Source organism: Pteropus medius, unplaced genomic scaffold, assembly GCF_902729225.1.
Source record: "Pteropus medius unplaced genomic scaffold, Ma_sr-lr_union100, whole genome shotgun sequence".
NCBI lineage: Eukaryota > Metazoa > Chordata > Mammalia > Chiroptera > Pteropodidae > Pteropus > Pteropus medius.
Genome location: NW_024344433.1, coordinates 1,584,425 through 1,610,115, shown reverse-complemented (window position 1 = coordinate 1,610,115; position 25,691 = coordinate 1,584,425). Strand labels below are relative to the sequence as shown.

Genomic DNA, 25,691 nt, shown 5'->3' with positions numbered 1-25,691 from the left:
TAACCAGGGCTTAGAGTGGAATGTCAAATTTCAGAACGATGCATGGAATCAGGTACGTCCAGCCAGTTCTAAGTAGCTAAGGTGACTTTATGGAGCTTTCTTGGAAAAGTCATCCTGGTACTTGGCTTACAGTGTTCCCAGCCTTACAGGTGAGTAAGGAAGGTCACTTCTTGGCAGGCCTAGGAACCTCAGGATGTCTTGTGGACCTCAAGAAGAGAGAAATTAATCCAAATCTGTCGGTACTACAGGAAGATCTGGGAAACCCTGCTTGACTTCCCAGCCTCACAAGTGTTTAAAAGTCTAACCTGATTCCCCTGCAAGACCCCATTGCAGTGGCCCCGATACCCATCACTGGCCCCTTGAATGAAGTCTGCCTTACCATTCTTTCAAATAAGTTTCTCTTTAACACATCTGTCTCCTCATTTCTGGGCAGACCCAGGTGTCCCCGTCCGAGGAGGATGGCTTCTGGTCCTTCCCCAGCTCAGGGCCCCCCATCTGCCATCTGACCCCCAGAGTGGGTCTCGAGCTAGAGACACACCCATACTTAGGCTCTGTCCCCACGATATTGTGTCCCTCTGTGTCCTGGTCATGTTTCTTTAGCCGTTGCTGCCCTTAGCCTGCCATCCCTACATGCAGCCCCTTGCCCTGCCAGAGGCTGCTGCCCAACACTGGCTGAGCCTCTGCCTGCCAGGACCAGGCATGCTGGGGCCAGGGGCTCAGAGGTGCTGGTCTGGCCCTACAGATGTCCACACGCCCAGCACATCCCCATCTCATGACCCTCAAGTCCCTCAGGGAAGGTTAGAGCTGGCTGCTGGGTCCAGGTCACTGCTTGGGTGCCTGGGTCCCCAGGCACCCAATGGGCTTTTCCTGTGTGCCCTGAGACAGGAGCACTGGGGTGAGCCAGGTTTCTGGAGGGAAGAGGAGTAGCAGCGAGGGGAGAAGCCCTCCAGAGCCGTGCGTCCACATGGCTGGTCCTCCTGTCTGCCCACAGGAACGAGGGCAGGCAGGGAGGGCGGTGGGCTCCCTGGGGCAGGTGAGGGGCGTCTCCCTTCATGTCTCTTGCTCTTTGCCCCTGTGGACAGTGGCCCGGGAATGGGGATAGGGCTGGCACTGCTCAGGAGTCTGGCCAGGCTGGGGACAAGAGCTGGAAGCTTGCACATATGGCCTTCCTCACACTGCGTGGTTGGCGGACATTGGCTCACTGACCCCCAGCCTCCAGATGTCAGAGGACCCCTTTGATGCATCCTCGTGGCTTCATGGCCACTGAGAAGCCCAGCTCACGGCGGCAGATGGGGGCAGACAGACACGTCATCTGCTTTCGGAAAATAGAAGTCTCGCAGTCCACAGTGGAGGTGAGCTCTGGCAGCAGTCTGCCAGCAGTGGCTGCCAAGCCCAGAGCCCTGGGGTCAGGTGAGGTGACAGACACCCTGCAGAAGCCCTGGCTCTCCTTCCCACCCCGGGAGTTGGACTAGGCATCGTGGTGACAGAGGCCCTCTGCTAGCACCCTCTCCAGGGAGCGTCTTGGTGTTTGAGGCATTCTGTTCCTGCCACAGACACACCCAAGTGGGCAGGGACACTGCGAGCTCATTGCTGGCTTTAAGGCAAAGGGGGAAGCTGGCATCAATTCTCTCTGGGGATGTGCTCTGTGGCCTTGAATTTTCCCTCCATCATCCTTCATTACTCTTTCCTTCAGTCCTCCCCAGAGACAGACACCAGGGGCCTTCACTTCAAATGCAGGAGGGACAGATGATGCAGCCTTGGAGAGCAAACCTGGCCTATTGGTCTGCTGTTCTCTCTCTGCAGACAGACACAGGACATCTTGCTCCCAGCCTGGCTCTTCTCTCATATTAACAAGGAGAGTAAGCCTGGCCTGGTGCTCCTAGGCTGGCCCCTGGGAAGCGAATGCAAGGTGTTGGCACAGAGGCTACAAACTGTCTACCCCTACTCTGATTCCTGCCCACAGACAAGGTTTAATATAGCCTAACCACTGACCAAGTTTACCATTAAAAACCCAGGTTTCCCATAGAAACCTAGATTTCAAGCAAAGAAAGAAAGAGAGAGTGAGGGGTGGGGGGGGGAGAGAGAGAGAGAGAGAGAGGAGAGAGAGAGAGAGAGAGAGAGAGAGAGAGAGAGAGAAAGAAAGAAAGAAAGAAAGAAAGAAAGAAAGAAAGAAAGAAAGAAAAGAAAGAAAGAAAGTTGTTGTTGTTGTTATATAGAGAGGGAGAGAGAGAGGAGAAAGAAGGGAGGAGGGGAGGAGGAGGAAGCTAGAAGGAGGGAAGGAAGGAAGGAAGGAAGGAAGGAAGGAAGGAAGGAATGAATAGCTGAAGAAGGAAGGAAGGAAGGAAGGAAGGAAGGAAGGAAGGAAGGAAAGAAAAGAAAGAAAGAAAAGAAAAAAGAAAGAAGAAAAGATGTGGCAACATTGGGCCCTGGTTCTGGCGAGTGCGTGGAGCTGGGCAGTTGCTGTTCCTAGATGCCCCACAGTCCCTATCAGCCCTGGCTACCTACCTGGGCGCTGCCACCCTCCCTCAGCTGCATTGCCCACGGGCCCTCATGGTATCTGAGTTTTCTCCTGCTCCAGGGCCCTGGTTGGGGCAGCAGCACCTAAGATCCTTGAAGAGTGTGCCCTGCACTCAGAGGCCTTGCTTGGCCAGTGGGTGGCAGTGCAATGTAGGGAATGGCATTCTGGGCTGAGGCACAGGAGGCTGGGCTGTGCACCTCTGCCCCTGGCTGGAATGGCCCTGGGCAGGCTCATTGTCCCCCAGCCTGTAGCTTCCCCTCAGGTGAAGGATACTCCTTGCTGGATTGTTAAAAACAGCTTTGAGGTATAATTGGGATACAATTAACTGCACGCATTTAAACTGTAAAATTTGACAAATTTTGATATACCCATGTGCCCCTGAAACTGTCACTGCAAGATCAGGAGCACAACAGTTACACCCCGAAGTCTGCTCCTGCTCCTCCCTGCCCCTCTCAGACTTGTCTGCATTTTCTGGAAATTTCTGTTCGTCTCCTTTCACTCACCATAATCATTGTGAGATTCGTCTGTGTTGTTGCTTTTATAATAGCTAACTTCAGTTTATTGCCCAGGGCCATTCCCAGGTATGGACAAACCGCCATGTGTCTATGTATTCAGCTGTCCATGGCATCTGAATCATTTCCAGTTTACAAATAAAGCTGCTCCGAACATCTGTGAACAAGTCTTGGTGTGGGTATCTGCTTTCCTCCTCTTGAGTAAACAGCTAGGACTGGAGTGGCTGGACCTATGGTAGGTGCATGTCTAACTTTTTAAGAAGCTGCCAAACTGCTTTCCAAAGTGGACACACCATTTTCCACTGCCACCGGCAGCGTATGTGTGTTCTAGATTCCCCATGTCCTTACCCACGCAAGGTGTATTAAGTCTTTTTAATTCAGACATTCTAATCGGTGTGTAGTGGCATCTCGTGGTTTTAACTTGCAGTTCTCCAATGGCTGATGTTGTTGAGCATCTTACAGATTCTAGCCCACCTGGATTTCCTGCTCTGATGTCTCAATTTTTGGAGACCCCTGGGCTCTGTGTGCATCCCCATTCCTGCATAATGGCCTGGAAACTCCAGGCAGTAAGCTGACCACACTACAGGGCTCACGTCTTTTCTTTCCATTTCCAGGGATTATTGTCTTTCATTGCTGTCTAACATCTTGAAAAACATTGTTTTATATGTTTTGTCCTTCCCCCACCTCCCGCCCCAGTTGTTTCAGCCAGGTGGGTAGTCTAGGCCCTATTACTCCATCTTGGGAGCATATAAGTCTCTATTGGTCGATTTTAACCAAGCCGACTAGACTTGCTAGGATGTGATTCCAGGCGCAAATAAATAGTCCTATTGGTCAAGGAAGCCTCCTGTGCCTCCAGGAAGGCCTCCTTCTGCTCAATCTGCAGCCACTGACTCCTTGAAGTTCAATTTTAAGGTCTCAGTGATGTCAGTGTTGCAGGTTCAGAAATGAACTGCATAATAGCTAACAATAACTAACACTGGTTTGGTTCAATCCTATGCCTGTTCTTAGAATTTTCAGCCATATGACTAACTCGCAGACCTTCCAACGTCCCCAAGATATAAGTCCTGCTGTAATCTTTATCAGCATGTGAGAACACAGCCTCAGAGAGGCTAAGGAACATGGCCAAATTTACATGACTAGCAAACCCAGACCCACCGTTTCTAGCTGTGTGACCTGGGACATGTTCCCCATGCACCTCAGTACCTTCAGCTACAACAGGGGGTTAATACTAACAGGTGTCCATCATGGAACTGTGAGGGCACAGCTACCTCAGTGTCTAGCCCATGGCAGGTGCTCAGAAAATGCCGGTTGTATTATCACTGCGGAACAGAGCCCATTAGCTGGGCTGTCGGACTCAGGGGACGTTCAGACTGTTTCAAGAGCCCTGCCGAGCCTTGCGACCTTGACCAAGTCATTGTTCCTCTGGATACTTCCCTCCAGGACATCAGAACCACTTTCTCTTGCACCTCTTCACTCCCGTTTCATCTTCACGCGCTTGAGTGCTCAGCATCGCCACCCCAGCCCAGAGCCCACCCCATGCTGCTCCCCCAATGCCAGTCCCTTGCTTCTGGGCCTGACAGCCTCGGCCTGCCCTTTGAGAGCAGCTCCTGTCCGGGAGTCCTGTCTCATGGCATTCATTCCCAGGCTAGCCTCCCACTGGCATCTGTGCTACCCAGCCCCTGACCTTAGCAATGGCTTCAACGACAACTTTATTGAACGCATCAGTGGGTGCCTCAGCTCCGAGAAGTCAGGCCCTTGTTGCGGGTTTAACCCTTCTGTGCTCTGGACCTCCACCTCCCTGAGGACACTTCCCCTGTAGCCAGAGCACCTGACTAAGTGTAACCCAAGGACAGAGACCCCGTGATCCCGTGTGTATGAGGTGGGTGGGGGAGAGGAACAGCAGGCACCCAATAGGGTATGTTGCAGGAGTCACAGAAACTAGACCACAGAAAGCAGACACCTTCCCTTCAGCCTCTGGGAAGTCACCCAGGCACCTAAGAAGGCTGGCGAGTGCCCCGAGATGCGGGTGTTCCTGGCAACACGGCTAGCATACTGGCTCTGGGCTGTCTATTCCAGAAAGAGGTTGCTAAGGAGGAGTGCCAGGTATACAAAGGACTTTGACTGTAGTCTGACCTTGCAGAATGTGGCATGTGGAGAAAACCCAGTTACAGAAAGGAAAACACGGTGGCCTGGCTGCCACTTACCCCGGTACCTGTACTTCCTCCTCAATCTCCTCTGGCCCCAGCCTCAACCTCCGCTAAGGTTGGGAGGAGATGGGTTTCTCTTCCCACCCTCCCCACCCATTCCCTTTGGTGGGAAAGGCACTCATCTAGGGACAAGCACCGCACATTGAAGGTGCCCACGGGGCAGTGCTGGTGGCTGCAGGAAGGAGGGTCTCTGTGAGAAGAAGGCTATGCTCTCTGCTGCCTGCCAGCTCTCCCCACACAGATGGCCCTGGCCAGATGTCCAGTTTACCTGGGGCAGGTTCCAACGTGCAGGTTCATAGAGCAGGGTAGGACCGATCTGATGACACTGCCCACCTTCGGCTGTCGGTGACTGGCCCCCGGTGCTAGGCCTGGCTGGGACCAAGGACTGCTGCCCTGTTCCCAGCCTTCAGGGATCCAGGTTCCCAAGCTTCGGTGAGTGTGGAGTAGGAGGACACCGGGAAGAGGTCAGCTGGCATCTCGTCCTGGAGAGTCATTCTGGGCTCAGAGATCCCCAGCGGATCAGAAGCGTGGGTGTGGCCACCTACCTACCTGGGTAAAAAGCCTAGAATGTCCTGCAGGAGTTGGGAAGTGAGCTTGGGCCTTGGGGCAGCTGGGCAAGGACCGGCGTCCCTGGAGGAATCTGGCACCTCACTGGCCCCCTTCTGATATCCTGCCACCCTCATGAGCAAGGGTGACAGGTTCTTCACGGTGTGGTGTGAACAAGCTAGGCACATGCTGGGCATGGATTTGTGGGTCAGGAGTGTGTGGAGGATGGTTCCAGGGCATGTGCCTGCAAAGGAGGTGAGTGCATGTGCACGAATGAGCACAGGGGAGCTGCACGACCCAGGGTGTATGTGACATTAGAGCCCATTCACTATACCTATTCAGTCGTTTAATCATGCATTCATTCCTGGCACCCATGCATTTATTCCTGCCATCTGTGCATTCATTCAGCCATCCATGCATTCATTCAGCCGTCCTTGCATTCATTCATGCCAATTTTCAGCAGACAGTTATGGAGCTTCATGCTACCACATAAAATCTCTGCGGAAGCCCAGTAGGGAGACCCTTTCACCTGGAGCTCACTCTCCTCCCTCATCCCAGCCAAGTATGCCCAAGCTATGTTCCTCATCCACTCTGGTGGCAGCATCACACCTGGCAGCCCTGGATGCTCACACCTGGAGAGGATCCCTCAAGGAGGTGGCTATACATCAGAGTTACCTGGGGGGCTTCAGAAAATACCATTGCAGACCCTACCATGTATAAAGGCCAGGCTTTCCAGGGGGCTTGCTTCAAGGAGCACCACTCTAGGAAAAGGAGGTGGAGGGGCTGGATGCTGGCTCTCCATTCTGAGTCTACCCGCTGTCAGAGGGACCTCGGAGGCCCTGCAAGTCGCATGGCTTGACTTCCAAACCCTCTTCCCCATCAACGAGGTGTGCAAACTGGATTGCCACTCGGGAATAAAACCCACGCATGCTCACATGCATACACCCCTACTCACTGCCCTCACACACACTCACACACTCACATGTGCTCACATACTCACATTTACACAATGAGCACATACACTCACACATTCGCACTCACATAATCTCTCGCACACACATGCACTACCTCCCCCCCAGCTTTACTGAGATATAATTACATTGTGTAAAGTTAAGATATACAATGTGGTGATTTGATTCTGTATGTGTTATGAGATGTTGACCATAGCAAGAGTGGTTAGCACATCCTTACATCATTACTGTTTGTTGTTGTTATGATGACAACATTAAAGATCTACTCTCCGAGCAACTTGCAAGCACACAGTACAGTATCGTTAGCTGCTGTCACCATGCTGCACATGACATCCCGGAACTTACTCATCTTATAACTGACAGTGTGCAGCCTGTGACCAGCAGCTCCCCATGTCCCCCCTCCCCAGCCTTGGGCAACCACCACACTACTCTCTGTTCCTGTGAGTTCAGTATTCTTAGATTCCACATGTAAGTGAGATCATTCTGTATTTGTCTTTCTCTGTCTGACATATCTCACTTAGCATGGTGCCCTCAAGGTCCAACCACATTGTCGCAAATGGCCCCTGTACCATCCCTTTCTGCCCCACTCTGCCTCTCTCTGTTTCCCATGCCTTGGCCAGTGACTTTGGAACACTGAGCAAAGGCCTCAGCATGCAGAAGGCCCAGAGATAAGCATAAACCCTCCTCAGAAGCCCCCGAAAGCAGCCCCCACCACACTGCTGAACCTGTACGGACTGCGTCCTCAGGGACCGACCTCTTGCCAGGCCCTGCCGGAGGGAGCCAACTGACTCTGGTCCATCATGCGGTCCTGGGCCCACACCTGGATGCTAAGTGCTCTGGGTCTGAGCACCTGTTCTGAGCACTCACACAGCCCCCGCCCCGGTGCAGCACTGGACATGTTTGAGTTGTCCTGGCAGGGTCAGCTGCCTGCTTGCCTATATACATGCCTACCCAGAGTTTGCCTTCTGTTCTAGGCTAAATTCTGTCCCCCCAAAATTTGTATGTTGAATTCCTCACCCCCGATACTTCAGAGTGTGACTATGTTTGGGGCTAGAGCCTCAAAAGCAGTAGTAAGGTAAAATGAGGTCACTTGGGTGGGCCCTCGTCCAATATGACTGGGTCCTTATAACGTGAGGAAATTAGGACACAGACACACACAGAGGGATGGCCATGTGAGGAGTCAGAAGATGCCCCTACCTACAACACATTCTGGAAATTGCCTCCAGGCAGAAAACTGGGGCGTTGTAGATTTGCTTCCTTTCTGCCCTGCAATGCGTGTTGCCCAGTGTCTGCAAACCATTGTTTCATATATTTTGTCCAATTTTTTGACTGTTTACGACAGGGGCAAGTTCCACAGCGTTTACTTCTTGACAGGTGAAAGAAGAGGTTGGGCAGGGGACGTTACTTTTCACTGCATGCCCTTATATTGTCTTAGTTTTTTGTTTGTTTATAATAATTATGCATCATTTTATAATTTAAACAAAATAAAGTGTTTTTATCAAAAAATTTTACTGAGAGTGTGCATTGAGAGTTGTGTCAGAACTTCATGTGTGCTTATGACAAAGGACTCCACTCAAGGGGGAGGTGTTAAGTGGAGTGTTTTCTCCAGGCCTGGAGTAGAATACTTTTTTGGGTGGAAAGGCAGAATTTTGGGGTTTGAGCTTTAGCTCTGTCCTGTAAAGTTCTGGTGGCAGAGCCCCTCTGATCCCAGCCCTTGGCACTGGGGGAAAGGAAAGGGGCTATCTATTCTCTCCAATGTAATGTTTGGGTTCTTCCTTTCAGGAAGCTTGGGGCTCTTCAGGGGGTCAACCCTAGGACCACATTCACTTTGAGGAGATATGTGAGGAGCCCAAATGTGAAACATGTTTGATCCTCTCTTCAGCCAGCAGGACCCAAGAGGAGCAGAGGGGGTCAGAGGGGTCCTGGGAGGAAGCCAGAAAGAAGGCTGGGGCCGAGGAGGGAGACTGTGGAGGGCTCTCGCTGTCAGCCCTTCCCTCACAATCACCGTGTGTGTCCAAATTGACCCCCTTTCTGCTGGGAACCTGGGTGAGATGGGGAGAGGTGACCTCAAACTGTAAATAGCACAGCCCAAGGCAGCAGAGCCTGAGGCTGGGATGCAGGCGGTCAGGTTCTAGTCCCCACAACACCATGGACTGCTGAGTGACCTTGAACAAGTTAAATACAACCTGGACCTCAGTTTTTCTGGCTGCAAAATGGAACTATCACTGCTTGCTTGGCCTACCCACTCCACGCACAGCTGTGGGAGAGGGTCAGACTGCTGTACCAGAGGCTCAGGGTCACCACCTCTAGGCTCATGAGGGGACCCCACCTCCTCCTTCAAAGAAAGGGATGGGAGAGCAAGCAAATGGGCCAGGATCTGGTGTGCAGGTCAGAGGAGCGTGGGACAGCACCTCACTCTCTTCACCCCACCGTGCCCTTCCCAATGCTCCCTGCCTTGGCTGTGAACTTCTTCTAAGTGTAACTTCCTACATAGCTTATCAGCCAGTGGGAAGTTGCTGTGTGCAGAGCTGGGGGGGTGAGGATGGGTTAATCAGGAGATAATGCTGGTAGAGGTCCCTCTGGAGACAGCATGTAGAGCCACAGGCTGGGGGTAGGGGTGGACAGGGCACATGGTGGACCTGGTACCCTGAAAAGGAAGCTTGTTATTCTCCACACCCAGTCGGCTAACAGGAAGCCATATCTGAAAGTCACCTGGACAAGGGGATTTTTCTGCAGTCTTCAGGAAAACCCCATGGCCCAGGCTGGCTTCCTGCTTCAGCAAACACTGCTGGTCCTCAGTGACACTTTTACTTTCCTTTCTCCCGATAATGAGTAATTACACACTCTCTCCCTTTGCTTTGGTCCAGTGACTTCTTATCTCCACAGACTGTAAACCTTAGACTTCTAGGAAGTCGAAACTCAGCCTGGCCTATTGTCCCCTGAGGTGCCCTATAGGCAGAGCACATCTAGCTGAGGGGACAGGACAATTGACCTATGGCCTCCTGACAGATTAGCCCTCTGGCAACCACCCCACGGCCAGCCCCAGCCACCTTCCCCCACCCGGCCTCCTCTGTCGCCTCCCGCTCCTTCTGCTCTGTCCACAGTGACCTCATCGTTCCAACATTTCCTGCCCTGTCCCTCTTAGCATGTGCTGCACCCACTGTGCAGGGTACCTGATTTCCCTCCCCCCCCAAAATAGCCCTGCACCCTGTGAGACCAGTTTAAATGTCACTTCCTCTTCGCTCTTCCTGCCCCCACGGCTAATATGGCCTTCCTCTTTTTCTCTCACTAGCAACACATCTTTATTCATCTATTTGGGGGCATTTTTTTTTGCATAACTTAAAATTAAGGTATAATTTACATGCCACAGTATCCATCCCTTTAAAGCATGCAGTTCTGTGGTTTTTAAGTACATTCACAAAGTTGTGCAACTCTCATTTAGAACATTCGGTTTTAGAATAATTTTCTCACCCCCAAAAAGAAACCCCATACCCCTCAGCTATCACTCCCCATTCCTCCCTCTCCCCAGACCCTGGCACCCATGCACCTACTTTCTGTCTTTATGGATTTGCCTATTCTGGGCCTGTTATATGGATAGAATCATACAGTATGTGGCCCTTTGCGACTGGCTTCTTTCAGCTTGTTTCAAGGTTCACACAAATTGTAGCATAAATCGGTACTTCATTCCTTTTTTATGATCAAATAATATCCCATTGTGTGGACAGACCACATTTTGTTCACCAATTCTTCAGCCGATGGGCATTGGGGTTGCTTCCCATTTGGGGGCTATTATGAATAATTCTGCTATGAACATTCGTGTACAAATTTTTACGTGGACATATGTTCTCAAGTCTCGGGTACATACCTAGCAGTGGAATTGCTGGGTCTTGTGGTGACTGTATGTATAAATTTTTGAGGAACACCCAGACTGTTTTCCAATGCAACTGTTTTTGTTTTAACCAATATCGAAACTCATTGTCCTTATAAAAACAAAAGTTCAAGAGCAATTTAAATTTCCTCTCAATCCTATCTGCCCATTTTGCTCATCCCATTCCTTTTCTCGAGATAACCTCTCTTACTCTTCCACACCCTTTACTATGCATCTGCACACACACAATTTTATATGTTTTTACATACACGAGATTTACTATATATCACAATCTGTATGTCAGAAATGTAGCGCTAACTTAGTCTTTGTAACCAAGGCGCAGTGTTCAATACATGGATAATTCTGATTGATATAACCATTTACCTACTGGTGAACATAGGTTGTGCTCCCAAGGTTTCCTCTGTGACAAGTACCGCTGCCAGGAATATTCTTGCACTCGTGCTCACTTACACACTCCCTCCATTTGTTTTAATCCAGTAACTTCCCATCCCACCCGTGTGAGTGATCTTCCAGAGTAGATACTCTGGGGTGACGGGGTCGGAATACTTTACGTTTTAGTAGAGAAGGTCTACCGTTTTTTTGCTCAATCCATTTCTATTCTTTTAGTATCTCGTTGCTGCCTTGATTTGCATTTTTTACACCCTGGTGAAGGAGACCATCTATTCAGGTGTATATTGGCCACATGGGATAATGCCCCTGAATGTGATCTTAGCCACTTTTCTGGGGAGCAATCTGTGCTTTTGTTATTGATTGTAGGAGTGACTATTTTATATGTTTGGGCATCAACTCACTCTCTGTCCTACATGCTGAAAAAGTCTATTTTCTGCCTATTAACTTGCCTTTTAGTTTTGTTTATGGTGTCTTTTGGCATATGAAAGCTTTTAAAAAATTTGTATGTAATCCAACTTATCCTTCCTTTCGTGGCATTTGGTTGTTGTATCTTGTTTTAAAATGCCATCTCTACACTGAGGTCAAATATTCTATACTGTTCTCTAATTTTTTTGTAGAAATATGACTGTTCCTCCAATATCCACTGCAAAATATGTTGAACACATCAAATGCAGTGCCCGTGCACAAGTACATAACATAATCATAAAAAATCATGCATCCAGTTAAATAAAATAGATTATATCAAGAGACGCCTATTAAACATTTAAATGCTCAGAAAATTATATAAATTATTTGAGATTTAAATATTAGTTGTTAAATGGAAAAGTCATGTGCTGTAATGATGCAAAGATATCAACTCAAAGGAAACTCAAGTTAGAGTAACAAATTACCCGCCATTTCAGTGGCGTCACAATAGATGTTAATTTCTCACCCACATTACCATCCAGTGTCCTGCCTCCTCCTGGGGAGCATCACCTTCTTGCTTAGACTTTGACCATCCCCTGAAATCTCAGCATCCTCTGAAGCCAGAAAGTAGATGATGGGGGGAATGGGTGGGGCCTCAGCCCAGAAATAGCAACTATGCTTTCTCCTCATTCCTCCAGAGAAGGTTTAGAATGGAGTCGCAGGCTGGGCAGCTGCTTCCCAGCGACAACGCTGCACTTGTCCTCGCTTTGAGTCTTGCCAAACATCCATGAGTTGTGGATCCAAGGAGTTCTATGTCATGGGCACCGGAACACCATGCCAAAGGAACAGCTAGGCGTGGTGGCCAGGCCACGTACCACATCCCCGTTCGCTGCACACGCCATTGTCCCATGGGACTAAATCACATCTGTCTCCTTTCCCTTCTGGTGTTCCTAGATTCTTTCTATTACGATGGCTTTTCTGCTGGGAGAAACTCCTTCAGCCATTCTTTTAAGTTTGCTGGTGACAGATTCTTAGTTTGCCTCCATGTGAGAAGATCTTGGTGTCTTCATTCCTGGGGTGGTCACTTCTCTGGACATAGAATTCTAAATCGATAGCTCTTTTTTCCCCAACATGATTCTAATCTGTTGATTTGCTTTCTGAACAAATCCACAAAAATATCAAAGTATTTCTTAAATTACTATTGTTTTATGACATCTTATTCTTGTTTCAAAATCATCTGGGCTATTTGAGTACATTTAAATGTCTGTATTAATCTTAGAAAAAGTTCCCCAAGGTCCATGGAAAATCCCACTGAGCTTTAAGATTGAGGCTGCACTGAATTCATAAATTTATGGTGTTTTGGAAAGAAGTGATAGCTTCATCATATTGAGACTTTCACTCTTGAACATGATATATAGATCTTTTATTTTTGGTCTTTTAAAAATATATTCCATAGCGACTTGAATATTTTATTACATTTATTCCCAGATATTTAACAAGGCTTATTGGCATTGCTGATTTAATCTTCCTGGCTATTTTGAGCTACTTGTTATCACTATTATTAACCACAGTCTATTAATATTTGGATGTTAATCTTGTAAGCTTTTAGGACATTGACTACTTTTGCAATATTTTCTAGAGTTATTGAAACATTAGAGTTTTCTACTTCTTGAACCAATTTGGATAACATATTTTCCAAGCATATCATCCATTTCATCTGGGTTTTTTAATTTATTGAGGTAAATTCATTGGTGCAAATTCATTGGTGTACATTATATTCTCTTGTTAATCTTTATGTTGTTTGATATATTCCCTTTTTTGCTGATATGTTAATTCTAATTCTGTATTTTATGTGTTCAGAGAATATAGCTCATGATTTCATTTTTATTTTTTAAATCTGTGGTCTAACACATAGAATGTTTTTACGAATATTTGATATATTTGAAAAGAATATATGTCCTTTGGTTTGGGGATTGAAATATTGTATACATCTACTAGATGAACTGCATTTTTCAAATCACTCATAGTCTTACTAATTTTTGTCTTCTTGATCTCTCCATTTCTCAGATGCATTAAGAGTGTTTCACTGCTATTGTGCCTTTTTCAAATTTTGCCTTTTTTTCATATCACTTTTTGCTTTTTCTTAGGAAGATAATTTGTTGGATGCATAAACATTTGAAACTATGTATCTTCTTAGCCGATTATTGCTCTCATGGATATCAATTCTCTCTTTATCCCCTATAACCCCTTTTTCCTCAAATTCTAGTTTGTCTGAAGTTAATACGGCTTCGGCTGAGTGGTAGGTGAGACCAAAGAGTCTCATCTGGCTTTTCAGATAATCAAGAACAGTGAGTTGGACTTAGTTTAAGGTAAATTTTACTTTGGTTTATAAAAAAATGGATCAAAGGATTTACATAAGATAAGCATGCAGAGTGTGGAGGTGACTCATGGTTGCCCTCTTATTTCTTGTGGACATATGCCTAAAGTTTGGTGGATCTGGATGGAGTAAGACATCTGAAAAGTGTAGAACTGTGGTTTCTCTTCAGCACCAGAAATGACCAATACCACATATACATCAGGAATTCAACCCATCAGGGAGCCTGGCTACCTGCCCTGGCAGCTGGGTTTTTTTCTGAGTCAGCACAAAGCAGTCTCTCCCAGGGGCATTTGTGCTACCCTGCCCAGGGATTTTCCCCCTGTGTTACCTTGAAGGATCTCCAAGGCAAGCCTAATCATGGACTGCCATACCTGTCTGCCTCTTGCTTACACTTGCTTGGTATCTTTTTCTTTTCCTTTATTTTTACTCTTTGGATTTTGTTTTAGGTATATGTCTTAGAGACAGGATATAACTGGATTGCATTTCTTGGTTTTATTTTTATTTTTTTATTTGCCCCTACTGAAAAAAATCCCTCTTAATTGATAAGTAAATTTAACTCATTTACATTTATTATTGGTTCTGCTCTGTTTGGACTTATTCCTGCTTTAGAAACTTTTTAAAGTTTACTTCTACGAGCATTTTTTTTCCCTCTCCCTTTCTCTCTCTCTTCCTCCTGCTATTCTCATTATGTGTCTGTCAAAGCACCTAATGATGTCCCACCCACAGGTCTCTAAGGCTTTGTTCATTTTCTCCCTCTTCCTCAAACTAGATAATCTTTATGAATTTATCTTCAAGTTCATTAATCCTTTCTCTTGCACCTCAAATCTACTGTTAAGCTCCTGCAGTGAATTTTTCATTTCAGATACTGTGCTTTTCAACCTCATAGTTTCTATTTGGTTGTTTTATAATTTCTATCTAGCTATTGATAACCTTTATTTCGTGAGCCACCAATGACACACTTTCTTTTAATTCTTTAGATATGTTTTCCTTTTGTGCTTTGAACATATGATAGATGATGTAAAGTCTTTGTCTAGGAAGTGCATCATTTGCCTCCCTCAGGGACAGTTTCTAGTGACTGATTTTTTCCTGTGTGTAGGCCATACTTTCCTGTTGCTTTTCAGGTTACACATAACAACACACACACACACACACACACACACACCACACACACATTTTTTGAAAACTGGGCTTTTTAAATAACACAGTGTGGCAACTCTGAATATCAGACACACGCACGCACACACACACCAAGATTTTCTGTTGCTGTTGTTTGTTTGTTTGTTTGTTTGTTTAGTGACTCTCCTGGACTAATTCTGTACAGCATATATTCCCTATAGCATGCAGCCACTGATGCCTCTGTTCAGTTAGCTTAATAGTCACCTAATGATTAGACGGAGATTTCCTTAAATGCTTTAAGCTAGAAAACCTTCTGCCCTTTGCCAAGGAGCTCATATGTGGCTTGATGCACACCTTCAGTGCTTAGGCAGTTTACAACTCTGTCATAGCCCACATTTCCTGCTTTCACAAGGCCTCAAGGTCAGCCAGAATTGAGAGACTGGGGCCTTTCAGGTCTTTCCTGAGCATGTACATGGTCTTTCAGATCCCCGGGAATATGTCAGAGCTTTTTAACCTCCCCTATAAACATCTCATTTCTGAAATCCTCCTTTTAAATTTTTGCTGGGTTCTTGTTTGTCCCAACTGGTATCACAGTCCTAGGCAGCTGCAATGTTAATAATTGAAGCTGATTATGCTTCACCCTGGGAATTGGGATTTTCCCATGCAGAGAGCCTTAAGTAGGAAAACAACGCCTTGGGAATTGGGGTTTTCCCATGGAGAGGTTTCAAGTTGGGTCAAATAATGACAACACTCTGTAAATGAAGCTTTTCTAGAGAACTGCAGTACAGGTCAACAGTGATGATGCTCTGATGATGGAGCTTTCTTAGGGGCTCCCGACCCAACTGTTCCCTCCAACAGCTGCAAGGCCGCTGGTTTTCAAGGCTACTGCGGAGCTGGGGTTAGAAGATGGGAGTGGGCCGAGTTCAAACACCACAAACCTCACTGTCCTTACGTTCAATAGTTTCTCTTAGACAAACCTTCTTCAGGTGATTTTTATAATTCTGCCAGTCTGGTTGCTTTTAGGGAAGAATGGATTTGCAGAAGCCCTTACTTCACCATTTTTAGGGATCAGGTCTACTGGCAGGCTAGGTGTGAACTAATAAGAGGTAATTACTGGAAACAGGGTTAAAGTGATGTCCTCGCTCTAGAGGTATCTGGGTTTTATTTTAAAGAGACACTTAAAAGATGAAAAAACTTGTTTTAGGATCCATAAGGATCACCCCAAAATATAGGGTGATGTGAGGGCCCTTGGTAAAAATCAGTGGGCTGCCGGGATCACCCAGGCTTGCACACCCAGCCCCATGACCCCTCGACTTCTATCCCCTGGCAGGCACCGTGTGCAGGGAAGGCAGCTGCCATGTTTCGAGTGCTTTCTCTAAGCTACACGTTTCATACTTGTTATCCTCACAGCTCACCAGCAAGGAAAATCATCTTATTTCCACTTTATAGATGAAGAAAATGAGGCTCACAGAAATAAAGGCACATGCCCCAGGTTAGACATGCATGGGTGGCAGGGAGGGGCTCCTGCTCCAGAGTGAAAACTCTGAGGGGCCATCAAACCCAGGTCCTGACCCTCTGGATGACTACAGTGTGGGCAGGGAGGCAGTTTGAGGGCTCCTATTGTTGCGATTTGGAGCACAACAGGTTGGAATCCCCTTTTAGCCCTCTCCCCCAGAGAGATGCCTCCCACTAGTCATGGAGCAGGGAGCGACAGCCACATCACAGGTATGGCTTGCCTCCTGCCGTGAACAACTGCTGAGGGGACTCCCAGGTCTTCTCCTCCTTTCACTCAAGACCCAGAGTCTCCAGAAAGCACCCCCAAGTCAAGGATGGCAAGGGTCAAGCCTGATTGTGACTTCAGGGCTGGGAGCATAGGACGGGGACTTCACATGATTGGAAGAATAGAGTCCACAGGCCTGAGTGCTCAGAGCCTGCCCAGTCCCCTGCAAGCACAGGGGTGTTTGTGCAGGATGGGAGAGCATGTCCCTAAATGCCCTGGCTTCCTTACCAGCCCACAGCTCCACTCGCTCCCACTGACTGCAACAAAGGGGGCATATTCATTACAAAGTCATTCATAAAAGACAAGTTTTATTTCGCTATCTCAGAAATTGGCAAGAAGACAGCACAATGACAACTTGTTTTCTGAGTCACCTTCAGATATGTAATCTCACTGGGACCTCACAGCCAAGGTGGGTAACTACCGATCCGCTTTACTGAGGACTTGGCGGCAGTAACCCAGCTCCCACACTCTATCCACCCAGATGCCTCTCTGCATCCAGTCTGGGTCCTTAAGCCTCAATGAGCAGGGTTGCCACAGGTACATGCAGACACCTTAACCCCCTCAGCTATAAAGCCAGGGGCAGGCTGCCCATCTCTGAACAAAGATCCTCCTCGTTAACTCACATGGGTTCTTCAGTCCCAAGAACCCTGGCACTTATGTGAGGCTGTGCCGGGCGGCCAGCCAAAAGCCTTGGTAAGCCCTGGGCACAAAGGAACCTGAAGCTAAACAGAGGGGTCAGAAGCCCACTGGCCACTGCTGAGCCACTGTCTACAGCCAGGCCTCCCATCAGGAGGACGGTTCTGGAGTGAACTGAAAGAAGGTCCTCTCCTCGTGCCACTAGCCCTGACCTGTTGGGGCCAAGGGGAAGAGCCATTGTCCACTGTCTTCCTGTCTCTGCTGTGCTTATTACCAACCAGCCTTTCTGACTTTCCTCCAAAAAGAGGGTGGGCCCTCCTACTGCAGGGCTGGCTGGAAGCTAGGCCCAACCTATCACTCTCACCAGGGGCCCTTCTGCAGTTCTCAGAGCGGGAAGACCCCACCCCATGCTGGGACTACTGCCTCAATCTCCCAGCGACATACAGGGCACCTGGCCGTGTCCCCGAAGACCCGCCAGGCACAGCAGCTGCAGAAGTGTGTGTGGCCGCAGGGGACAAGGCAGGTGTTGGCAGCGTGGTGGAGGCAGATGACACACTCCTCTCCTGCTGTGGCTGGGAAAGGGGACAACATAAGTAGGTTAGAGGCACATGAGCCTGTGGGTAGGCAGCCTACTCATGACAGAGCCACAGGACAGAGAACCAGGCAGCCGTACTGGGGATATCACCTCCTGAGAAAATGCTTGCAACATAATCGAGTGAAAAAAATCGGTATGAAGATCATGATGTACATACACCTAAACCATGAAATTCCAATTTAGAAGAAAGGAATATATGTATGACTGGGAGGAAATTCACCTAGGAGGTAATAGGTTTAGTTTTTCTTTTTTACTTCCTTCTTTATCCCTTAATATTTATTTTATTCCTATTTGGCAAAGCTTTTACTCTGAACGGCGGATTGCTTTGGTAAAGCAGGGCTGAAAAATAACATTATCTGCTCATGAATGTGCTCTTGGAACTTGTAAAGCCAGCTGATATTCTCAAAGGCAGAGCTGAAGCCTGTGTGAGTGACTTGACAGGACTTAAAGGATTCTCCTGAGCTCCCAGGGCTGGGGCCTCCCCGGCAGCCTCCTCTGGTGTTCACGAAAGCCACTCACCTTCAGGCTCAGATGGCATGTCCTCACAGAGGGCCCAGGACGTGGCTGTGGGGAAGGTGTTGGCTGTGACATCTAGGGCAGAGAGGAAGACTCAGCCTTGCAGGGCAACATCCCCACCCCTGAGGCAGCACCCATTGACTTTCTTTTCCTTGTCGCCCTGCAGGAGCTCCAGGAGCTCCAGGTGGGTCCCTGGCCTCATTCTGGCAATCTCCTTCCCAGAGTGAGCTGGCAGAGAATTTACGGGGCTGCAGTCCTTTTTCCTAAACCATCCTCCCTCTAGACACTGCCTCTTTGCCCCTCTGCTGCTGCCTGAGTGGAGACCCTCGGCATCAATCATGGTCTCAAACCAAGATGTGCATCAGAATCCACCAAGAGGTGGAGAAAGTAGGTCCCACCCAGGCCTACCAAGTCAGGTGCTCCAGTAGCTGTAACAAGCCAGTGCTAGGGAGGGGAGGGGTTTGGGCAGGGTCACGGACCACCAGCCCAGAAATGCCAGTATTTCTGGGTGTTCCTGTCTCTACCCATTCCCCTGAAATCCACTTTCCTACAGGTGCCTAGAGGAAAAGTTTCGTGCGCACCCACTGACCACACATCGCCCTTGTCCCACAGGCATCTTCTTGCTCAGCTCTGCCCTTGACCTTATGTTCCCTGGCTTGCCACGCTTGTCTACAGTGAACTCCTGCTTGCACTGCAAAGACCCCGCCCCAAATTTCTTCCTTCATGAAAGGTGATCAGTCCCTTAACCCATGTTTGGGGTGCTGGTTATATCTTATTATTCTTCAGGGACAGGGTTGCCCTCCCTAAGCCTGGATCTTGTCACCAGCTCCCATCTTAATAGCTGACACTGGCAGGAACTGATAAAAAAAACTGACAGAATATGAATGAAAGTTTCTACCCGAGGCTCTGGATGCCGTGGAGCACCACTTCAGCCTCCACCTCTCCCTTAGGAGCTGTGCCCCGTCTGTGGTCTGTGCCTGTGGCCTCACCCAGCAGCTGGATGGCCTTGGTGGTCCCGTACACGTCCATCACAGCCCAGAGAGGGGCGCCCACCGGCAAGCCTTTGCGCAGCAGGAGCCGGGGGCCCGCGTTGACCTGGGCGCAGAGCCGGCCGCGTTGGGTCACCCAGAAGCAAACCACGTCCCCCGCCAGCGCACAGCCATGAGGTAGCATAGCCGCCCATGTCGGGCTCTGCTGCTCCAGGTCAGGGCACACGAAGGGCGGCAGGCTGGGCGCCGGCAGGTGCGCAGGGTCCAGGCGGGTGAAGCCTACGCGGAGGCCGCCGCACCAGCCATCCTGGTGCCCCAGAACACGCAGCACTACGCGCTCCCTGGGCCGCACCGGCCGCTGGCTGAACACGATGCCATCGTGGAAGGTGGCGAACCGATACGCAGTGCTCCGCCGAGCATCCAGACAGACATGCATGCCCTTGGCCTCTGCGTGGAAGCGAAGGATCTCCGGAGTCGCCTTGGCGTCTACGGGGTGCAGGGGATGTCAATGCGGACTGGCAGGGACCCATCAGCCCCCCATGGCCACCTCGACCTACTTCCTTGCAGCACTTCGGGGCCACCTAAAGCCTTGAAGGGGGGCGTTTCCACCATCCCCAGCTCCTCCAGCTGTCGACCCTGCCCTCAGCCTGGGGACCCCTGGAGACCTGCTTTGAACCGGGGAGGAGCCACTTTACCTGTCTGGGATCTGAGTTCTCGTGTGAAGCCCCACCCCCCACCCCCTCAGCTTCAGTTCCCCTTCTATAGGCTGGTTGTTAAATTTAAAGGCTGTCAATACCCAGGACTGGTCATTGTCATCACTTAAAAAGAGCAGGTCTGAGAACAGTAAGTGTAACAGGGCCCTGGCTTTGCTCCACAGATACTCTTGCCTAATGTTTCATCTGTGTCCCATCTGTATTGGCAGACGACCTGAAGGACAGAAGACCGCTGTGCTGTGCCTGGCCCACGGCTCCCATGAGAGTGCTGTTCCCTCTTCTTGTCTGACTTTCTGATTTTCCCACCGAGAACCTGAGTCATTTGTGATGGCCATGGCTAATTAGGGTGACTTCCTTGCCCTGGAGAGAAGGGGTCCTGGCAGCTCCCCTTTGGAGTAGGGGCTCAAGTTGGAGAGGGGGCTCTCAAGTCAGCCCCTCAACGCCTGCGGTGAGCTTTAAAATCAAGGAACTTCCTGACCTGACTACTTGGCAGCCAGGAAAGGAAGGTTGCTTACTGCACAGCCCTTCCTCTGAACCCCAGCGGCTTGGGGGGACTCCAGGGGAGGTGCTGGAGGAAGCTGGAAGAGCTTCCTGCCCAGAATGCACTTAGCCAGCTCCCTCACCTTATCTCTCACCCTCTTCCTCTCCCTCCTCCCCTCCCATCCTCCCACCTTGCTGCACCCGCCCCAGGGGTGGGGAGCGGCAGTGGTGGGCACAGGCCCAGTGTGGCTCTCCAAGTAGGCCTATGCCCAGCCCTGGGCTGGCATGGGGCCCCAGCACCCTCACGCCCACAGGTAGCCATTCTTATTACCAGCCCATTTCCAGGTAGACCCTGTGGCTGCAAAAGCAGAGTGACTTGCCTGTAGAGGGGGGCTCCCCAGTGGTTCCCCGCTGCTGCAGGGGACAGACCCTGCCCCAGGTTGGACCCACCTCTGCTGACTGCCAGGGAGTTCAGGAAACATGATTCGCAGGCTTTCGGATGCTCCCCTTCCCGCCACCACACACACAGGTGAACTCTAATTAGAGCTGTTGTAGCAAAGCTCTTAGACTCTTAAGTGAGTGCGAGTCAGCTCTCTGCTCAATGAGGACCCCCACCATCGCCATCATCCTCATTATAGCCATCCAGCCTCTCCGGGGCCAGGTACCTACCAAGCACTTTGAAGCCTTTCCACCCTCCCCCCAGCTCCACAGAGAAGTACTCAGAGGGAGCTGGCTTGGATAGGCTGCAAGTTGCAGCCAGAGTAGGGGAGCCAGGGCCCAGCTCCTGTATCCCTGCACTGCCTCCTTCATGGCACCCCTAGTGTCTGGGGTCCAAACACAGTTGCCTCTGCAGCAGCGGTGGTGGCAGCAGCAGCTGCGGCAGCAGCAGCTTGGTTCCTCCCCCCTCAAAGCTCTGAGTGCCACCTGTCATTGTCGTGTGAGCTCTTAGTGCCCATAGGGGAGAGGGATAGAGGCTGGGGCTTTTTGCCTGGGAAGGAGCCAGGTCCAGGGAGGGCAGTCACATTTCTGGAGGTAAGAGCCCAGGGTCGGGTCTCTGCCAGGAACTGGTAAGAGGGGCGCTATGGCCGTAGGTGACCTTTTGGTCTGTGCTTAGCAGGTGGGCTGCGCTAGCCTGGCTTGGGGATAAGAAAACTGAGGCCCCAGTGATGGCCCAGGGCCCACTTGCTTCTTGCATCCCTGGTCCAGGGAACAAGCTCTGGGCTTCCACTTACCAGCCTGTGAGCAGAGCTGGGCCCCCATCAGCCTGAGGTCTTCCGGCCCAAGGTCCTTGGTTCTGGAAGGAGTTCTCTGGAGAGGCCAGTGGACAGGTTTCCAGAGTCTACACGGGTCCCCTATTATAAGCCAGGATCATGTTACAGGGTTGATGATTAATCTGACGTTGCTGTCACGAGTTACAATAGCTAGGGAATTTCCTGGTGATGTCTTCTCGCTGCAGCTGGCCAGCCTGAAGGAAGCAGGGGTTGAGATGGTCTTGGCGAAGTTTGGGTAGACTTCTATCCCACTTCTGAGCAGTCGTATGCCAACTGCCTGTGCATTATAATTGTCTGCAGCACGTTTACAAGTACCTGTGCCTACACTTGCCTCCAGAGCCTGATTCCAGTGGCCTGGGGTTAGGCTAGCACCAGCCATTTTTAAAAGCACCTGGATGATTCTAATGCACAGCCAGGGTGGAGAGTCGCCTGGCACTTAATCAGTGTTGGCAACGTGGGCTAATTGAATTCCCTTCATCCTGGAATCTGGGAAGCTGCCAGGCCACAGGTCTCTGCAGAGAGACAGCAAGGCAGGTGAACCTGAGTGTGCAGTTGCTCCCCATCCTCACTGGGGCTGGAGTTCCACCTTCCAGAACCCACTCTAAAGTGCAAGTGGTCCCCAGGAGCTCCTGCCAAATGCCTACGTCCTAGGGCGTCAGCTGTGGCAAAGAGGCCATGGAGCCTCTGCCCTTCGTCCCCACAGGGACACAGGCTGGGGATTGGCAAGTAGTGGGCTCGAACCTCATGCTTCACACATGCAATACTCATATGACCCTCCAGAGCAGCTTATTGAATGAAGATTGACTCAGAAGGTCCAGTCATGCCCAGGACCCTGCTCTCCTACCAAGGCGGCTCGTAGTCCCCGCCTTAGAGAGAAAGCCTGGGCCAGTTTGCAGGTGTGTGAGTGCCTGGGCCTCTACCAGCCCGCTAAGCCCTTCCCAGGACCCCAGTCAAGTCCATGATCATGCCTACTCTAAACCTGGCTAAAGGAATGGACACCCCATGCAAGACCCTGGGAGTAATGGTGCTGGTGGCTGGTCTGGGGAGGTGGCAGATGGGAAAGGACAGGGGTTTGGAGACGCAGGCTCTGCCTCCTGTGTTTCCTTGCCCTCCCTTGCCCTCTCTGGGCCCTGGTGTCCTCATGTGTAAAAATAGGAAGCCAGGATGAGCTGGTCCGTGGGTTCCTTCTAGCCCTGATGTGCTGTGACTTTGGTTTTGGTGAATAGAGGGGTGACAGTAGCCTGGACCCAGGGTTTCAGAAGATGTTGCTGCCACCCTGGGCCTTCTCTGCCACACTAAGTCCCCTGACAGGCTCCCTCAATTCCTCCTCCAGAAGCAAAAGCCAAAGGCAAATTAATGAGGGGTCAGCAGTAATCACAAGTCCAAAGTTGACAGTTCCGGCTGGCCCTGCCTGAGGCGAGGACTCATAGTTTATGCTCCTGCTGGCCCAGCCTGGGTGGCTCCAGTTGCAGGTGTCCCCTGTCTTTGGGTGGTGCCAGGAGCCCTTAGTTCTGACTTTCTCCCTCACTGCACCCCCTCCACTCCACCTGAACCACTGGCTGCCTTGGTAGTTCCTAGAGCACCTTGTTGATAAACCACATTCCTGTAAACAAGGTAATTATGAAGCCTTATCAGGAAAATCAGGTCTTGAGCTCAGCCTGTGTGGAAAATTACTAGAGAATCTGTAGACAGCAGGCTGCCTGATGCCACCAGGCTGGGGAGGTATGGTCCCATCTTCAGGAGCTCAGTGGGGGTGAGCCTTCTGAGGAACCGAGCCTCCGCCCCAAGCCTGACTTGGGTGGGGGAGTGCCCAGGCTGAACTACTAGTGCATACCCCTATGTATGTGTGGTTAACAAGCACTGTCCTGCCCATGCTGGTGGCATGCCTCAACAAAGTTCTATTTGCTGTGTCACCTCATTGTACAAATGGAGAAACTGAGGCACGATGCCACAAAGCAAATTTTTCACAAGCACAAACCAGGACTTGGCCCAGGGGTCTGGTTGGAAACTGATGCCTTGGCTACTGTGCTATGCTCCCTCTCTCAGGCCACTCTGAGCCCCTCCGAGTATTTAGTTCTCAGTGACGTCTTCTTCATCCAACTGTGTCGGCACGCAGTGGGAACTTTATGAGTAGTAGCTGACTGGTTGCCCGAGTGTGAGGTGGAAGCCACCCCACAATGGAGCCTGCTCTGTTCCCCCACCTCCAGGCCACCAGCCACCACAAGGCTGTCTTAAATGTTGGTTCCAAGAAGTAAAGTGTCTGGCCTTGGGTGGATGGCAGCCTCTAGACAGGGACTGGGGTTCCCCCTGGTGGCTGCAGTCAGTACTGTGGGATGCACCGAGGCCCTCATGACTGGAAGGAGTACTTCCCAGGAGGGGCTGAGGCTTCTGAGGCCTCTGCACCTCCTCCCTGACCCTGCAGCTACCCACATCACGTCCGCTCTCCTGAGGACCCTCTCACCGGCAGTCAACCCTGAGTTAGCCCGGGGCCCCATCAGTTCAAAGGGCTTTCACATAGGTCACCACCTAAGATGCCCCCAGCACACTGACAAGCTGCTGAACGGCTGTTTCAGTAGCCACCATACAGCTGAAGAAGCGGAGGGCTTGCCCAGGGATCGTGCCAGCCTGAGGCTGAGCAGAAGTGGAAAGCCACGGGCACCCATCCCCACCTGGGACACTGGCAGCTCAGCCCGCTGCCATCGGGACCCCGGGACCCCTACATTTTTATACTTGCCTTGTTCAAATGTTCTCCGCCAAACCAAAATCTCGTGGGGCAAGGGGCTGCCATGCCTGGAAACCAGCCCCTAGAGCGATCAGGGCCACGCGCACAGTAGGTGGTGGGGACGGATTTGTCACTGCCAAAAGGCGCAGTGCGGCAGTCTCTTTACCAAGTGCCCATCCACCTATCTAACGACCCAGCAGCTCCTGGCACTCTCGGATGAATACCCAACAGACTCAGGGGCCTACGTCCATAGAGACTGGTGCAGGACTGTTCAGAGCAACGCTGCTCGCGACAGCCCCAGACTAGACACAGCCCAAACGTCCGTCATGCTGGGCGCTGAGCGGCGACGGGAAGCGCTCGCTGCTGGGATCCGGCCTCAGGAATGTAGGGCGAGAGTGCTGCCCTCAAGTGGTTTCTGTTGGAATTGCACCACTGTCCGGGATCCCTCGTCTGTCCAGGCGTGGATCTCCAGAAGGCTCCCTCCCTCACGAGCACCATCAGTAATCTCTGTCCCAGGGCTGCTCCCTGGGGCACTCAACCCCAGGACTGCGTGGAAAAGGAAATCGCCATGTAGTCACATCATGGTAGTAAAAATAAATTAGTTAAACACAACAACGGGTTAAACTCTACCAATGTGTTGAGGACCCAAGAACAGACAGCACCCACAGCATGCTTCCAATCATATGAATGGAAATTAATGGAAATTAATTTCTGGCTAAATTAATCTTCACTGTTAGAAGTCAGGTTAGTGTTCACCTTTGGGAGGGGCACAGGAAGCCTTTGGGGACTGGCAGTGTCCTCCCTCTTTATCAGTGGTGTGTATACATATAGAAAAAATCCATCCGTCTAGACCCTCAGGTCGCACATCAATTGCATCTTGATCATATATTGGCTAAACTCCCTTCTAGCCCTAAAATTGATCCTAAGTAAGCTGGTGAATGATGGAAAACCTGTGCCCATGGAAACCAGAGTGCTTGGCCCACACTGCCTCCTGCTGGAGTGAAACACAACTGAAGGTGGGTCCCTGCCCAGCCACTCACTGGCTGGCTCATTTTCCT

General features: G+C 50.3%; 1 protein-coding gene across 3 annotated transcripts; it reads right to left on the bottom strand.

Moving 5' to 3' along the window:
• Positions 1 to 16,999: 16,999 nt before the first annotated feature.
• NEURL3 (neuralized E3 ubiquitin protein ligase 3) lies at positions 17,000 to 24,939 on the bottom strand. 3 transcript variants are annotated; one of them, XM_039872553.1, is made up of 5 exons: positions 24,646 to 24,939; positions 21,873 to 21,992; positions 19,448 to 19,933; positions 18,462 to 18,533; positions 17,000 to 17,919 (listed from the first exon to the last, which is right to left on the bottom strand). In XM_039872553.1, exons 2-5 carry the CDS (start codon positions 21,898 to 21,900, stop codon positions 17,732 to 17,734), a joined length of 774 nt encoding a protein of 257 aa, XP_039728487.1. In that variant the 5' UTR covers positions 21,901 to 21,992; positions 24,646 to 24,939; the 3' UTR covers positions 17,000 to 17,731. The 3 variants fall into 3 exon arrangements, with proteins under 3 accessions (XP_039728487.1, XP_039728486.1, XP_039728488.1); XM_039872552.1 differs by lacking the exon at positions 24,646 to 24,939 and having other exon boundaries at positions 21,873 to 22,109; XM_039872554.1 differs by lacking the exon at positions 24,646 to 24,939 and having other exon boundaries at positions 17,759 to 17,919; positions 19,357 to 19,933; positions 21,873 to 22,216.
• Between the last annotated feature and the right edge of the window lie 752 nt (positions 24,940 to 25,691).

Bases quoted from the DNA above. Each gene is read 5' to 3' on its own strand.
- NEURL3 (XM_039872553.1), bottom strand. From the start codon at position 21,900: ATGGGGGCCCAGCTCTGCTCACAGGCTG. The intron at 18,534-19,447 runs GTGAGGCCACAG...TCTCTGCCCTAG, and splicing joins CAAGGCCATCCAGCTGCTGG to ATGTCACAGCCAACACCTTC. The intron at 17,920-18,461 runs GTGAGTGGCTTT...CCCCTTTCCCAG, and splicing joins CATGCCATCTGAGCCTGAAG to CCACAGCAGGAGAGGAGTGT.